The sequence below is a fragment of the Choristoneura fumiferana genome, chromosome Z (assembly GCF_025370935.1).
Source record: "Choristoneura fumiferana chromosome Z, NRCan_CFum_1, whole genome shotgun sequence".
In the NCBI taxonomy this organism is placed as follows: Eukaryota; Metazoa; Arthropoda; class Insecta; order Lepidoptera; family Tortricidae; genus Choristoneura; species Choristoneura fumiferana.
Window position 1 is genome coordinate 9,385,817 of NC_133472.1, and position 15,838 is coordinate 9,401,654.

Below are 15,838 nucleotides of genomic sequence, written 5' to 3' on the forward strand. Positions count from 1 at the left end.
TGTACATTGAGGGTTCTCAAGTGGCGTTGTAATTCTGTCGCTATTCCGAAAACAAGGACGATTTAATTCTCGTCTGTGAAGGACATTTTTCGGGATAGAATGCGCTTGATAATGAGTTTATCGTTCGCTTAGTATGAAGGTCGGTACGTGTGACCGTGATCCGTAATTTAACGCATTCGGCCGCCGCACGGACCCCATTAGGTCGTTCGTGCAACATTCCCTGCAGGGGTACTCTGAGCGTAGGGTTACCATTACCAGTTGGCAAGTAAAGATTTTTTGTATTGTTCAAAGCTTCGGCCAGAACTTAGTAATCTATTTATTTTTACATTTAATGCTTCGTTAACACGAGAAATGACACTCCTTAGCAAACAGTAGGTATAGCATTCTTAAGAAACGCAGATTTTTTCACGCAAATTAGTGAAGATTTTAATAACCATAAGTCACTGGTTTTATTAAATGATATAATATTATTTACTGAAATACGCATTCGCCAGTAGCCCCCATGGCTCATAGGGAGTGCGGTTGGCGGTATGGCGGTGCTTCATTGGTAATGATGATTTAGTTGATTGTAACTTGTTTTTATTCTCGGTTGCACTCACTAATGCAGTCTGAAAGACACAGATATAAAAGTATGGTGTAGAGCAAAGGAATACGAACAAGTATAGGAGGTATAGGACTTAAGTATGTCAGACTTAGATTATTTATATACAGCCAGCAGCAGAAGTGGATGAGCGTTTACGGTGTGCTCAAAATGATCTACACACGACTCTATGCCAAGGTAATAATTGAGAGTGTTTAGATCATTTTGAACATTTTGAACTACTTCTGCTGCTGGCTGTACTTGAAAAAGCAAGCAGCCAGAGATATTATACACAAGTTTATTGTTCTGACATGTCAATTGTACCAACTTTGTCTATGTTTTAGCAAAAATAAATGTTTTTATTTTGATTTATTATTGATTGAACCTTATACCGATGATAGTATACATAGATAGTGCCACGAGAGTTGAAGTGAATGATTACACACACAGCTACATAAAGTACTGATTGCATAAAAGGAGAATGAATGAAATGACATATTACATAATATTTTCTTATGTGCGTGACCTCAACTCTGGGGGCACACCAATACCTGCTCATTGCCGTAAGCAAATATTCCTTCCAGCTTTTCAAGTATAAAACCTTCTCTCCAGTACTTAACTTGACGCTGATCGATCTGCCGGGGCTGACCAAGGTGCCCATTGGTGACCAGCCGGCGGATATTGAGCAGCAGATCAAAGGGATGATCTTCCAGTTCATCAGGCGCGAGTCATGCTTGATCCTCGCCGTGACGCCTGCCAACACGGATCTCGCCAACAGCGACGCTCTCAAACTTGCCAAAGAGGTTGACCCACAAGGTAATGTCATTATGCAGTCCGCAGAGGTCGTAACTTATTAGTAGACATAGAGCATGTATCCTTCTCGCTCACACTACTTACTTAGACAAAGACTTAAATACTTTATACACGCGCCACAGCCAAGCGTGCTATGTTCACTGGTATACGCCACTGACATCAATGCTTAACTTTGCTACTACTTTGTTATGAAAAGAAAAGAATTCTTAAGGTTTCAGCCCACCTTCCTATAAACTGAACTTAACTGCTGATAGATGTTAAGGCTAAATAGACGTAGACGTTCTACTGACAGGGGAGCCCAATCGCCCAAAGCATGGTTATTTGAACCTGGTCGACCACATCGCTCTGCGTGTTTAGCTCGTAAGATTTGCCTGGAACATAAAACATGGTTCATTTCGTCCAGGTCTGCGTACCATCGGCGTGATCACCAAGCTGGATTTGATGGACGAAGGCACGGACGCGCGAGACGTGCTCGAGAACAAGCTACTGCCGCTGCGTCGCGGCTACATCGGCGTCGTCAATCGCTCGCAGAAGGACATCGATGGCAGAAAGGATATTACCGCCGCTTTGGCCGCCGAGAGGAAGTTCTTCCTCAGGTAAGAAATGGTTCAGTTGGTTATTGGACTATTCCGTGAAAGAAAGGTAAATGATTGATCTGATCACAGCAAAACTCGATGTACTCTGATGGTGTGTTTTGAATTGCGTCAAAATAGCAAGAAATTATAAGGTAAGTACACGACAGTTTTATTAACGCGATCACACCAGTTAAGAGTCAAAAATGCGACTCGTTTCTGCATAACTGTTGTCAGCGTATTTTGATTTTTGGTGGGGTTGTTGATCAATTCATAATATTTGTTGAGCGGCCGAGCTGCTCGTAAATATGTGAACACCTGTTGTCATCATTTAGTTGTGCTTAAGCGAAATTGTCGTTATCAATGTCTTAATTAAGTATGTGACCTGACCTGAAGATGGAAAGGTTTGGTGAAATGTATTTTATCTTTTAGTAATTTTGAAATATTTGTATGAAGTTACATGTTGTATCTTTTAGTATTCCAACAGCTCTAGCTGTTAACATCTTTTTGTTTTCGGGTCAAAACAAATTAATTTATTAATGTTTTGCGAAAAGAGGCGGGTTCGATTCCCAGCTTTGAGATTATACAAAAGTAAACTACAAGAAGTGTGAAGGACGAGGAAGTTTCTGTGCTGTACAATCCTTTGTAGATGAAATGTCAAATGTTTTGCTATTAGTTTTCCTTAGTTCGTAATATTTTCTTTTTTTTGTTTTATACTGGAATGCCATTGTTATTTTGCTAAATATTTTGCGCTGTTCCAATGCAACAGTGCCCAACCTCCTCTTTTTCGTTCATTCATAGATTTTTCACTTGCTTTACGCATTTTTGTGTTTACTTCAAATCATTAATACCAAATAAAATCTCCTTTTAAAACAAAGGAACTCAGTCTTTCCTCTGTAATGACTAGTGACTGGGTGTTGAGTCTTTACATTTACTCTGCCATGAGAACCGTGCCATGCGTGCCCTTGATTGTAAATAAATTACAAATCTATCTTTCGTACAACAGCCTTCACTGTACTATGATGTCTATGATTGAATAAGAACCATAACATGTTTTAATAAAGTTTAATGCTTTTATTTTATTTGCTTACTTTCTTTACGACATTGATCTCTAGCGAATTCATATTTTGATCGGTTGGTCTATATCGCTGTCCGTGCGAAATAATTTACGGTCATCTCCATGTTAAAAAAATCATGACGAGTCACCAGCATTAATATCTGCCAGAGCGGAGCGTGCAAAAATATCTGAGACGTCCTTGCGGCCCTAGAAATAGAGTCGTATCAGATATTTATGCACGCTTGTTGTGACAGATGACGGCTGGTGACAGTGTACAGACACCCAAGAGAGACATCAAACAAACTCGCTTTTTTCACCTTCTTTTGCTAAACCTAATACACTTTAGTTAGGAACTTTATAAAAAAGTTGATACGCTACGTCGATAACCATAAATCGAGATAGCTTTTCTTTTTATCCGCGCTACCCCTAGTCTGTCGTATAGGCGAATCCATAAGGAACCGACATTAGGAATAAAATTCAACTCTTATTCATATTCATACTCATACTCATTCATTTATTTCATTTTAAAATGCCTTTATAGCAATCGTGATTAAAAATCGTGAGCAATATGTGATTAAAATTATAAATAAAATGAAAATTCTTAGGGATATAATAATAATTCTATTTGTTACAGTACGACTACGATATACGCCAAACCACAAATGTGTAGCAAAACTCTGCTCTTTTGTTAATTCTTCTATGACTCCATCAAATGACTGACAAAAACAATCAACAAATTTGCAAAATAAGCAAGTTGAAGGGTTAAGTGGTATAATGCAGTCTTTTGTTTTATAATTGTCTTAATTAAGCGCTGTGTCACTTTGTCGTTGTTTGTCGAATTTATTTCGAAGTCGTTCTTAATTTGATCACAGGCTCAAGTAAGATCTTGTGTGGTTTTTAGGGTTCCGTAGTCAACTAGGAACCCTTATAGTTTCGCCATGTCTGTCCGTCTGTCTGTCCGCGGCTAAGCTCAGAGACCATTAGTACTAGAAATCTGTAATTTGGCATGAATATTCATATCAGTCACGCTGACAAAGTGGTAAATAAAAAAATTTTTTTTACGGTACCTCCCATAGGTGTGAAGTGGGGGTGATTTTTTTTGCTCGACTAACCCTATATTGTGGGGTATCGATGTATAGGTATTTTAAAACCATGGAGGGGTTGCCAGTACGATTTTTCGTTTTAGTAATGTGTTTGCGAAATATTCAACTTTAAAGTGCAAATTTTCGTTTAAATCGAGCGTCCCCCCACCCCTCTAAAATCTAAACTGTTGAGTGGAAAAATTGGCAAAAATTCAGCATGGTACTAAGTATATCAAATTTACAAGGAAAATTATAACGGCTAGGATTGCTTGAGAATTATTAGTAGTAAAAGTAAATAGCAGCCTAAAGTATAAAATATATCTAAACTTGGAAGAGTCCATACACAATACGAAATTCTTAAAAAATATTTGTTGATTTTTCGCCTATCTTGGGCGTGTCCGATACGCTCTTGGCCGGTTTTTTTGTTTCTGACATATAAAAAACCCGCACGTATGTACCACGTAATTTTTGAATGTCTTGAAATAATGTCTTTTAAATGTCCGTAGGATGCTATTATATAATTTTCGAAATGAATCGATGTAAATATCATGTTAGTAGCTTTTGCCCGCGGCTTCACCCGCGCTGATCCCTCGGGAACTGTGCAATTTTTCGGGATAAAAAGTAGCTCTCTTGCCTATAAACTATATTTATGCCAAAAATGGACAAACATACAAACACGCACACTTTCGTCGCATTTATAATATTAGTATGGATTTTGTTACTAATAAATATGTCATGACATGATCCGTCATGGCTACAAACTATAAAGAGAACTGACGTTGTCATTGCAGTTTGTTTACGGTTTGTGCTAGTGTCGTCCCCTGCGCAGAGTGCATAATATTTCCTATTGACTGAGCTGTGATTGATATCCCACAGCCACCAATCGTACCGCCATCTCGCGGACCGGCTCGGCACTCCGTACCTGCAGCGAGTGCTCAATCAGCAGCTGACGAATCACATCCGCGACACTTTACCCGGTCTCCGCGACAAGCTGCAGAAACAGCTGCTGACCCTTGAGAAAGATGTCGACCAGTACAAGCATTTCCGCCCCGACGATCCATCCATCAAGACCAAGGCTATGCTGCAGTGAGTATTCATACATTTAGAATATACACGATGATTTTTAATTGGTGATCAGGAACCAATTTTTTTAGGTCAGTATTTGGTGGTCACGTTTAAGTCGCACTTACAGTCGAGTTCATAAACTTGTGAGCAAAATTTGATCAGAAATATCTGAACACGCTTCTACACCGTTAAAAATATAGTAGTGTCCAGATATTTTTGATAAAAATTTTGCTCACAAGTTCATGAACTTGTGATGACTGTACATGAAACAAAAGCAAAACGTCTATTTTTGTTTTTATAGATAGATAGAATAGGGAGGGAAAGTACCGTTAGCACGGCTGTAATTAACGATCGAAGAACGAAATGGACGGCGATCGGCTGGGCTAGCCGAACAGAACCGAGCCGATCGACGTCATTTCACTTTTATTGTCTTTTATAGTTTGTAAATCTAGAGTAACCTTAAAGCTAATTATGGTCTTCACCAGAATGATTCAGCAATTGCAAACCGACTTCGAACGCACCATCGAAGGCTCTGGTTCTGCCCAAATCAACACGATCGAGCTCTCTGGAGGTGCCAAGATCAATCGGTTGTTCCACGAGCGGTTCCCCTTCGAGATTGTCAAGATGGAGTTCGATGAGAAGGAACTGCGTCGCGAGATCGCCTTTGCCATTCGAAACATTCACGGTATCAGGGTAAGTTGAATACCATTATAGGTCCATACTAACAGCGAAAACCAGTATGATGCGTGCGAATAATGCGATAGTTATAATATACATATGAACTGGTTTATTATGGGAATGGTCCCGCCTCAGCCGAAATGCGGACTCCTGGGGTGGAGTCAGTGCTGGTCATTCGGCTACTCCATTTTTAACCGTCATATTAAACTTGTCGCGCAACACGACCTTACGCGGCACTCTAAACGCAGCCATTGCGCTTGTGTCGGGAAGGCTTGCATTTTAGTTAACAGTTTTAACTATACGAGGAATGTTCTATGAGAATGCCGGCTACTGCACGTATAACTGACGTATAACTGTCCTATTTGCCTGTAGGTGGGTCTGTTCACTCCCGACATGGCTTTCGAGGCGATCGTCAAGAAACAGATCGGCCGTCTGAAGGAGCCGTGCCTAAAGTGCGTGGATCTCGTCGTGCAGGAGCTTTCCAACGTAGTGCGCGTCTGCACCGAGAGGGTGAGTCACATTCATAAAGTCTTACACAATTTATTGATAACCTTTGCCGTTCGTAATTTTGAAAGGAAAAAATATATCACAATTTTAAAGTTCTTTGCCCTTTGGTTTGTGGTAGCAACATTGTGTTTACTACACTATTACATTTGTGTGCACAAAGGTTTTCTGGAAAAGTCGGATCTCAATCGGAATACGACGCGACCCGAAGTGTCAATTCATTATTGAAAAAGTGACATTTTCGTATTCATTAATTTGGAACTTTCTTTATTATTTAGTGTCAAATGTCAAAACAAAAAATGTACTTTCGTCTTGTACGATGGTTACTGAATCGAATTGAGAGAGCACGATAAATGCGAACTTTTCCGATAAAATACCTTGGAAAACTGTTGTGCACTACATCGGTACTATTAGTAAGTGGCTTAACGTTTGCACAGATGTCACGCTACCCGCGCCTGCGCGAAGAGACCGAACGCATCATCATGTCCCACGTGCGCTCGCGCGAGAACCAATGCAAGGACCAACTCGTGCTCCTCATAGATTGCGAGCTCGCGTACATGAACACAAACCACGAGGATTTCATCGGATTCGCCAAGTATGTAAAGTAAACTAATAACTTTGGTTTTCTGTTATTATTTACCATCGGATTCGATGCAAAGTCAAAGTTAAAATATCTTTATTCAATTTAGGCTTATAACAAGCACTTATGAATGTCAATAAAAATCTACCACCGGTTCGGTAAAACCTCTGTTGAGAAGAACGGTAAAGGTTCAACGAGCTGACACTCAATGAATCGAGGGTAATATGAAAGTATCGAATCATGTCTCTCCCACTTAAAAATCGATGCAGCGTGTTCTTCCTTCACTAGGTAGGTACTTTTATTTTCACTAGAAAGTACGATAGAACTTCATGAAAAAAAATTAGACTTTCTGACCTCATTCTTTTAATAAGACTACTAATGTTGGCAATTACTGTTACTGTATCTACATGAAGGAGTAATAAAATGTTGTGAATGCTTTGCTTGCTATCATTCCAGTGATAATAAAACCACATGTTGAGTCTGATGTAAATTTATCACCAGCTTTATAATTATTTAGCTTGGTTGACATGCCTTCGAAAGACATTGGTGTGTAAATTATATCAATAAAATAAGTTCGGACTGACTGACTCATTAAGGCCCAGCTCAAACTTTACCTAGAAAGCTGAATTTTTGCACAGATTTTACGATGTAAAATAAGCTAATAATGGAGCAAAGCCTGCCTTTGAATGTCTGCTTGACGAAATAAGAATTAATATATATAAAATAAAATATTTGTTATATGTTGTACAGTCACCAGCGTTAATATCTGCCACAGCGGAGCGTGCAAAAATATCTGACACGTCCTTCTGGCACTAGAAATAGAGTCGGATCAGATATTTATGCACGCTTGTTGTGTCAGATATTGGTGCTGGTGACTGTACGGCCAATACTATGGTTTAACCGACTGTGCGTACAGTAATAAAAGACTCACTTCTCTAAGGTCTCGAACAGTCCCAATTTTCATTAAATTTCGTACGGATTCGTGCTCAAGCATTCTAGAGGTTAAGGGTAAAATGTCTTGCAGTCACTAGAATTATACTTATTTTCTACGGTTTGATTCTATCACATCTACATCACACATCTTTAATCGTGTCGTGGCTAGCGCTGTCAGGTCAGGATTCTGTATAGAATAAGTCTTAATTTAATACCATCCGTGAGCTCTTAGAAAAACCTTCGGGTTTCGGGGGAAGTCGGAAGGATTCGTTAGTATTTTGATATAACTACTACAACTGTCTTTTTGACTTAGTAGCAATCCATCACGCGAGGAGTGCACTCGTTGTGTTTTCATTGATTTATATAGAGCAGTTAAAACCACCACTTACTATTTATTGAGTTTGTTATTTTTTGGAAACTGATTTCCATGGGAGGTCAATTTAAACAGGGTAATTCTGTAAATGGACAATCGCGGGAAATTGTTTATAATGTTTATAAATATATTGTAAAGAAGCTCAAAGTTTCAAGAACATTGTTGATCGTAAATACTTTAATAAGGTTCAAGACCGAGTTCAAGAAGCAACGGGAATATCGAAAAGTACATCAAAAAAATATTAAACGAAAGCAAAGCAAAAAAATTAATTTGACATACCCAAGAGAAGTAGATACAGTAACAACAGCTCTATAATATATTTCCAAATAAAAGTAGTGTGTTAAGGCAGAGTGTTCTCTATTTAAATTAAGGATGTCAGAATTCGAAAATGCTGATTTTGTTTTATTTGTATAATGACAAAAAGTCATATTGTGTTAAAACTAGAAAAAGATAAAGAAACGTAATATTATTACAGTAAGGTTTATTTTGTACTGATGGTTATTCTTTACATAACTTTTTACGGTAACATTGAAAAGTTTAGCAAGTTGATAACAGAACAGAACAGCATATCATGATCGCATGTCATCGTCAATACCCGAAGCATGCTTCTACAATCCGAAGGTTTTTTAAGAGCTCACGGAGTGTACTTCAGTAATACTCCTGAACACCACACGAAAACATCGAACATTGCATCATTTGTCACCAATGATAAGTGATGCGTTCTTTTTAACCAACTAAACACACGGAGTACAACATTCAATTCATTAGTGAGTCAAAATTATAAGGCCGCACTTTCAGTTTTTCTTTTCAGTAGCAGGTGATGGCGAATAGGAAATATTTTGATATTGTTGGTTTTATTACTCTACTAATCCCAGCTGCCATTTGAACAACAGAGATTAGATATAGCCTAACTAAGGCTCCGTTTCCAGCAGAGATGTGCGAGGATACGATGCGAGGAATGTGTTATGTCATGAACCAATAGAATCGCTTCATTTACCTATCCTTGCTCAGCACAGCTCTAATGGAAACAGTTGAGTGGAGCGAGAATAGGTACATAAATGAACCAATCATGAAAAACACATTCCTCGCAACGCAACCCATCCTCGCACGTCTCTGGTGGAAACGTAGTCTAATTCAGGACAAATTGAAATTACATAATTCATTAGAAATCGTGCATAATGATTTCGTGTGGTGAAGTTGTAATGCTAGACAATATTGCCGTTTATATTTGGGGCTCAAAGATACTCGAATTCGCAGGTCTTACGCTAGATCTGGATTGAATTCTGAAAACGTCTCTTCTGGGTTAGTAAAAGAGACCAAAGAAATGAAGGTCCTTGGTTGAAGAGAATGATGGGTCGTAGTTTTTGAATGATGAAGATATTCGCGGTGTGTTCAGAAAAAAAACATTGAAAAAAAAACAAAGAAATGGGGTAATTACCTCCGTGATTGCTTTCGTGATTAACCCAGTCATTGAAACTATCAGATTCGTTTAACTATACCATATAATCACACATTGGCTTGTATTAGGAACATGAAACACCTGATTATATTTCTGAGCGCATCCCTAGTAAAAAATCACACTTAACTTCACTTTTTGACCTTTAAGCTACCAGGGACGTATTTTTTCTTGGGTACCATGAATAGTCTGAAAATTGTCAGCGACCTTTTGCTAACTTGCACTTATCTCCATTGCAGTGCTCAAAACCAGTCCGAGAACTCGACGAAGTCGGGCCACCGCGCGCTCGGTAACCAAGTTATCAGGAAAGGTTACATGTGTATACATAACCTGGGAATAATGAAAGGTATATCCATAAACGCTACTAAGCTAGGCGCTATATTGCTACCGACTGACGAGCGTTTAATTTTATCCGACTATTTTTTCCCATAAATTTTTAATCGAGCACGCTGAAGGATTGTTGGTTAAAACAGCGAGTTTAAAAAATGTAGCCCGACTGCGTATAAAAAACAGTCAATGCAATCGAAAATGAGTTTGACATCTCTTGCTACGAGTAGTTGCGCAGTTGGGTATCGCTTGATAGCTACCGATTGTTATGGACGAACGTTAGTTTGTTTTTGCCCTAGGAGGTTCCCGCGATTACTGGTTTGTGCTCACGTCGGAGAGCATCTCGTGGTACAAGGACGAGGAGGAGCGCGAGAAGAAATACATGCTGCCGCTGGACGGACTCAAGTTGCGCGACCTTGAACAGGGGTTCATGTCGCGGCGGCACATGTTCGCGCTGTTCAACCCCGAAGGCAGGAACGTCTACAAGGTAACAAACAACCAAGAAGGTTTTAAAAAAAAACAAATAATTTATTGAATCAGATGTTACTTTGCGGAGGTCCATATTAATGAACTGAAACAATTACTTTGTTCACCCGCGACCTTATGATATGATAGTTCATGCAGATAGCTCATGCTTCATGCAGTTCCTCCACCTCCACACTGTAAGAACACACACAAATTACACAAACGCATCTATCACCACCTCCACACTACACTGACGCGTTTTCGTTTCAGAGCTCATCTTCAGAGCAATACAACCAGCCACCAACAAACACGCAATAAACGTAGCTATCATAAGGTGGCGGGTGAGCAAAGTAATTGTTTCAGTTCATAAAAAAACAATTTTAATAAAATATTTTGTTGACTGAACTTGCATTGTAATCTGAAATACATAATCTGTATCAAGTTTCAAGTCGATGTAATTAAACGTTGAAGAGTTTTGTCCTGCAAAGACGATCCCTGCCGGATCACCAAAGTTTCACTACCAGCTTGTTGTATTGTTATCAAACCTACATAACTATACCGAACATCAGTTCAACCGGATAGCAAGAAGTGTCTAAAAATGGTTTGCAAACTTTGATACCACAACTCACAAATTAAAATCCCAAAATTTCGATTCAACTATCGCATCTAATAGCTCACGCTTGAGAAGCCGCGAGTGAGGGTTAGTGATTAATACGTCTGATATTTTTATAGGACTACAAACAGCTGGAGTTGTCCTGCGAGACGCAAGACGACGTGGACTCGTGGAAGGCTTCGTTTCTGCGCGCCGGTGTCTATCCTGAGAAGACCTCCGAAGCGGCCAACGGCGACGAGGTAAGCTCCCTCACATCGTGACCTACTCGGTGTATGGCCTGCCTATCATTTCAACTTCTTCCTTCAACGATGACTGTACTAACCCCTAATCCTGATTTATCTATTACAAATCATATCTAAGCAGTTTATTGCTTCATAAAGTAACAAATACTATAGTATGTCATGAATGTATTGTCATGTATTTGATATTACAGCATATATGTCCGTTTTACGTTTAACGTTGATGTATGTTTTGCCATGCTTTACAGGGTGAAGGAACAGAGGTTTGTTTACGTGAGACACACGAATCCGCTCCATGTTTTGATTCATGCTAACAAGACACTGTTGAAATTAAGTGCTAAGTAGTGGATTTCAAGAATTTAATAATTAATCATGTCATATGTGTATCTATTTATGTATTTATGTTGTGCTCTATCCTACAAATACTCGATTTGGCTTGTTATTTCTTGAAATACATTATGAGATCTAGCGTAAGGCATGTAATGAGTGCTCACCTGGTTCCGTTCCTTAATGAGATTATTGTTCCCCTACACTCTTGGACTAACAAAGTACATCAACTTCACATTAAAAGTTCATGCAGTTTATTAGTCTCTTGAGTATATTTACAGCACATCACCGATATTTTCACTTCGTTTTGATATACTTTTGTTGGGCCAGCACGATTAGTTCGTCTTGTCAAGTTGTCCTTGCCGCACTTGAAGCGGCACCGGCGCTCGTCATCTGTCTAAACTATTTTTTGTTCCGTTGATTTATGTTTTGTTTTATTTTTAGTTATTTCCCTTCCCGGGGTTGGGTGGAAGTAAGAAAGTAAGTCAATCTTTGTCGCAAGGGTTTTGTTTGCTGGATTTTGGAAATGTGTACAGGTGATAAGCTATATGAGAGATTTTTCCTATAAGATCGTGGTATAAAATGCATGTTAACTAAAGTATTTTAACTAAAGTTTTCCGCATATCCATTATTAAAATGCTGTATGTATCAGCACTGTATTATATATTTAAAGCGGCTGAAACGTAGGAGCAAAGTTTAATACGCTTACGTTAGATCCGCAGCCTCATGAGTCATTTAGTCTTGGTTTTCTCTCATCCATTTCGCCGCACTATCGCAAGTCTAACAGTTCAGTCCTCATGTTTGAAAATTTCGTTTGACTGTGGTGTATTTTGGGTTAGTGGTAAGTAAAATGCATCCAATGCAAGTGGACTGTGGCTCGTAAGTGTGTAGTTACTGTTTAGTACTTCAGAACTCTTTATAAATCACTAACACGCTTACTCACAATCTATAGGGGTTGGGGCTCAAGCAGTGAGAATAAACCTTAATAGGTATACACTAGTTACTTAACCAGATCAGAAATTGAACATGTACAAAGTTTAAATCTCGAATTAAGAATAATTAACAGTAATCGGAATAGGTAGAGTTATTTAACCTAAAGTTCGTGCAACAGAGACGAAAAGTGGAGACTTCCTTAGATCCAGATTGTTTTTAAAATAATTGATATAAAGGTGCTAGGAATGGTTTTTATTAATAAATTAATAAAACAAAAATTGCACGGGCATAATATATAACAGTTCAGGTAAGACGAGAAGTTCATTTCTAATACGGGCGAAGCCGCGGGTTAAAGCTCGTAATCAAATAATTGGGTAAAGGTGTTACGGCTGTGATTTGATTATATTTAAACGATGTCCCAAAACGGGGACAAATTTGTCCCGAAAAAAATTTTTGATCTGAAGAAGTCTCCACTTTTCGTCTCTGTTTCACAAACTTTAGGTAAATTAGCTCTACCTATCACGATCACTGATAATTATTATAAACGAGAAGCTTAGCTTATCGGGTAGCCCGAAATAGCTGAATTTAAAGCACGTGGTGGAAGAGCAAACGCTTCTTTATATTGTGTTATTCAAATAACGCCAAAAACTTAATAAATACGTTAAATGCTGCTTAGTTTAATATTTTGGTCAATGCTCAATTAAAATTTTAAGTTTATTTGAAGTCGCCATGTATTTCAAAGATAGTTATAAAGTTATTGGATTTCTGAACTAGCGTGACAAACACGCATATCTATTCCAAGTTGTTGCCAGTAAGAGAACACAATGTGTGTTAAAGATGACATACACAAAACTACTTTCATTACTACACCTTGCTGACGCTAAGCGAGCGGTGAATACCTCAAAATGCGTACTGTCTTACGTTTTTACACATATTTACTAATCATAACCCTATTTTTAAATAAAACGCTCATCAAATGAAGTGTACGCTGTAAGGGTAACTACTACTCGTTTACTCAGTAATAAAATAATAGACAGTTTCATAACTGTCGTTCAAATCCGCTGTCCGCGGCCGTGCATGAAGGTCCTTGCGAGAGGGACGCGCTTACACGCTAGAGTGAGATAGCCTTGCTCTAACGCACCCGCGTCCTAGACTACCTAAGGACTGTTCAATTTACTAAGCGGACATGCTTAAACCTACTTAAACTTCGACTTTCTATAAACACACACTATTTCTATAAACAGTTGATAGTTATGATTTTACCAATAGTCTGTCTGTCAATAGTTTTGTCATTTCCGTTAACTACCAAATATCTTTCATGATGGAGTGAATTAAAATGGAAAATCGCAAATTGATTTTGCAAAAATGGTGCACAGGCCAATATTCACAACGGAAAATGGCAAAAATGTTTAAATGTGCCAAGTCAGCTGTATACCAAATCATTTAAAAATTTGGAGAGTATTATATTGAAAATTTCCTAAATTCGGCCCAGCAAATCCAAAAGTCGATGAAAATGTGCTGAGGCTGCTAGCATCGAAAAAATACATGTCTCTTCGCGATATTGCTAAGAAAGAGAAAATATCAAGAAGAGAAATAGTATGCGAACCTACAAAAAGCGAAAAATGCCAAAAAGAAGTGCCGACCAGCAAATACGGTGCAAAAAAAGGTTGCACAACTTGTACAACATTTTGCTGCAGGACAAATCCCGATGCATATTAATGGACGACGAAACGTATGAAAAATTTGCTAGTAATACGTTATCGGGGCCTCAGTATTACAATGCCGTCATAGGTGAAAATTTACTCGATGAGGGAAAGTCTATAAAAATTGTTAAATTTGGAAAGAAAGTCCTTGTGTGGTAGGCTATTTGCTCTTGTGGCCTAAAAACTAAGTCTTTTTTTGCAACCGAAACTATTGGTGGACATTTACAGAAAAGAATGCATCCAAAAACGTTTTCTTCCCGTTTATAGAAAGCATATATGGTACCTTTGTTTTGGCCTGATCTAGCAAGTGCTCACTATGCCGGCCAGACCGTGGGTCTATTAAATTCAAAACACATCGATTTCGTTCGAAAAGAAAACAATCCACTAAATTGCCCAGAACTCCGCCCTATCGAATGCTACTGGGCCACAGTAAAGAGGCACTTAAGAAAGGATGGCCTAGAAGCTAAACCATTGGCAGAGTTAAAAAAAATGTGTTTTGCAGCTTGTCGAAAAGTGACAAAAAGAGCCCTGCAAGCACTTATGCGTTGAGTTCGCCCAAAAGTCCGATTTTTTTTTTTCAACAAATGAATGTTTTATTTTGGTATTTCATTTCTCAGTAGCATTTTATAGTGATAATTAAAAATAATAATGAGTAGAGCTGTATTTTACTGTCCACTTAGTAAATTGAACAGTCCTTATAGTAAAAAGACCGATACTTTATTAGACACCTGAATGTCTTTTACAGTCTTCAGACTCCGCGGGATCCAGCAGCATGGACCCACAGCTCGAGCGTCAAGTGGAGACCATCCGCAACTTGGTCGACTCTTACATGCGCATTGTGACCAAGACCACCAGGGACCTCGTGCCGAAGACGATCATGATGATGATCATCAACAATGCCAAAGATTTCATCAACGGGGAGCTGCTGGCGCACCTGTATGCGTCCGGCGATCAGGTGAGGCTACGGTGCTAGATGACTTGATATTGGAACTTTTAAACATACCAATACCTACTTATCTGATTACTCGACACTGCCAATTAATTTATACACTTTTTATGAGCTGTCAAAACGCGACTCTTCCGTAGATTTAGTACGGTAAAGTTGAAATGCGACGTCACTTATTAGTAGGTCCCGGAATGTTGCGTGCGGCTATTGACAGATTGTAGCACCGCTTTTTACCGATATTATCGAAGTATCCAACTAGGGTGTAGTTAATGTACGACTTGTTAATGCACGCTTAAATAATGTACGGCCTGATAGTCCGTGCTTATGTGCACGAATTATCATGCCGTGTATTATCACCCCGTACCGAACTAGCAGGGAACCAATAATGTACGCGAAATACTGTACAACGTGATAATCCGAGGCATTATGTCTTCCGCGATTGAAATAAAAAAAATACCTAACGAAGGAGGGCGTGCAAACGAGGCGGCAGCCTACCTAACCCGGCCGGGTCGGATCTGCTCCGACTATATCGATCTCGCTCGCTGCGCTCGCTCGATCCGCGGCGAAAAATGTCTATTCATTCGAATCTATT

The 15,838-nt window shown here is 38.9% G+C and overlaps 1 protein-coding gene across 12 annotated transcripts in view; it reads left to right on the plus strand.

The window, feature by feature from the left end:
* The window catches only part of shi (dynamin-1 shibire), a 32,914-nt gene that overhangs the window by 12,451 nt on the left and 4,625 nt on the right, over positions 1 to 15,838 (plus strand). For 3 of the 12 annotated variants that reach the window (XM_074085382.1, XM_074085400.1, XM_074085391.1), the window contains exons 4-13: positions 1,193 to 1,396; positions 1,797 to 1,989; positions 4,981 to 5,190; positions 5,655 to 5,862; positions 6,220 to 6,357; positions 6,789 to 6,946; positions 9,933 to 10,039; positions 10,320 to 10,507; positions 11,218 to 11,337; positions 15,046 to 15,255. In XM_074085382.1, coding sequence (XP_073941483.1) covers positions 1,193 to 1,396; positions 1,797 to 1,989; positions 4,981 to 5,190; positions 5,655 to 5,862; positions 6,220 to 6,357; positions 6,789 to 6,946; positions 9,933 to 10,039; positions 10,320 to 10,507; positions 11,218 to 11,337; positions 15,046 to 15,255 — 1,736 coding nt within the window. Of the gene's footprint in view, positions 1 to 1,192; positions 1,397 to 1,796; positions 1,990 to 4,980; positions 5,191 to 5,654; positions 5,863 to 6,219; positions 6,358 to 6,788; positions 6,947 to 9,494; positions 9,540 to 9,932; positions 10,040 to 10,319; positions 10,508 to 11,217; positions 11,338 to 11,585; positions 11,601 to 12,108; positions 12,145 to 15,045; positions 15,256 to 15,838 lie in introns of all 12 variants that reach the window. The other 9 variants (XM_074085305.1, XM_074085314.1, XM_074085348.1 and 6 more) reach the window with 7 other exon arrangements.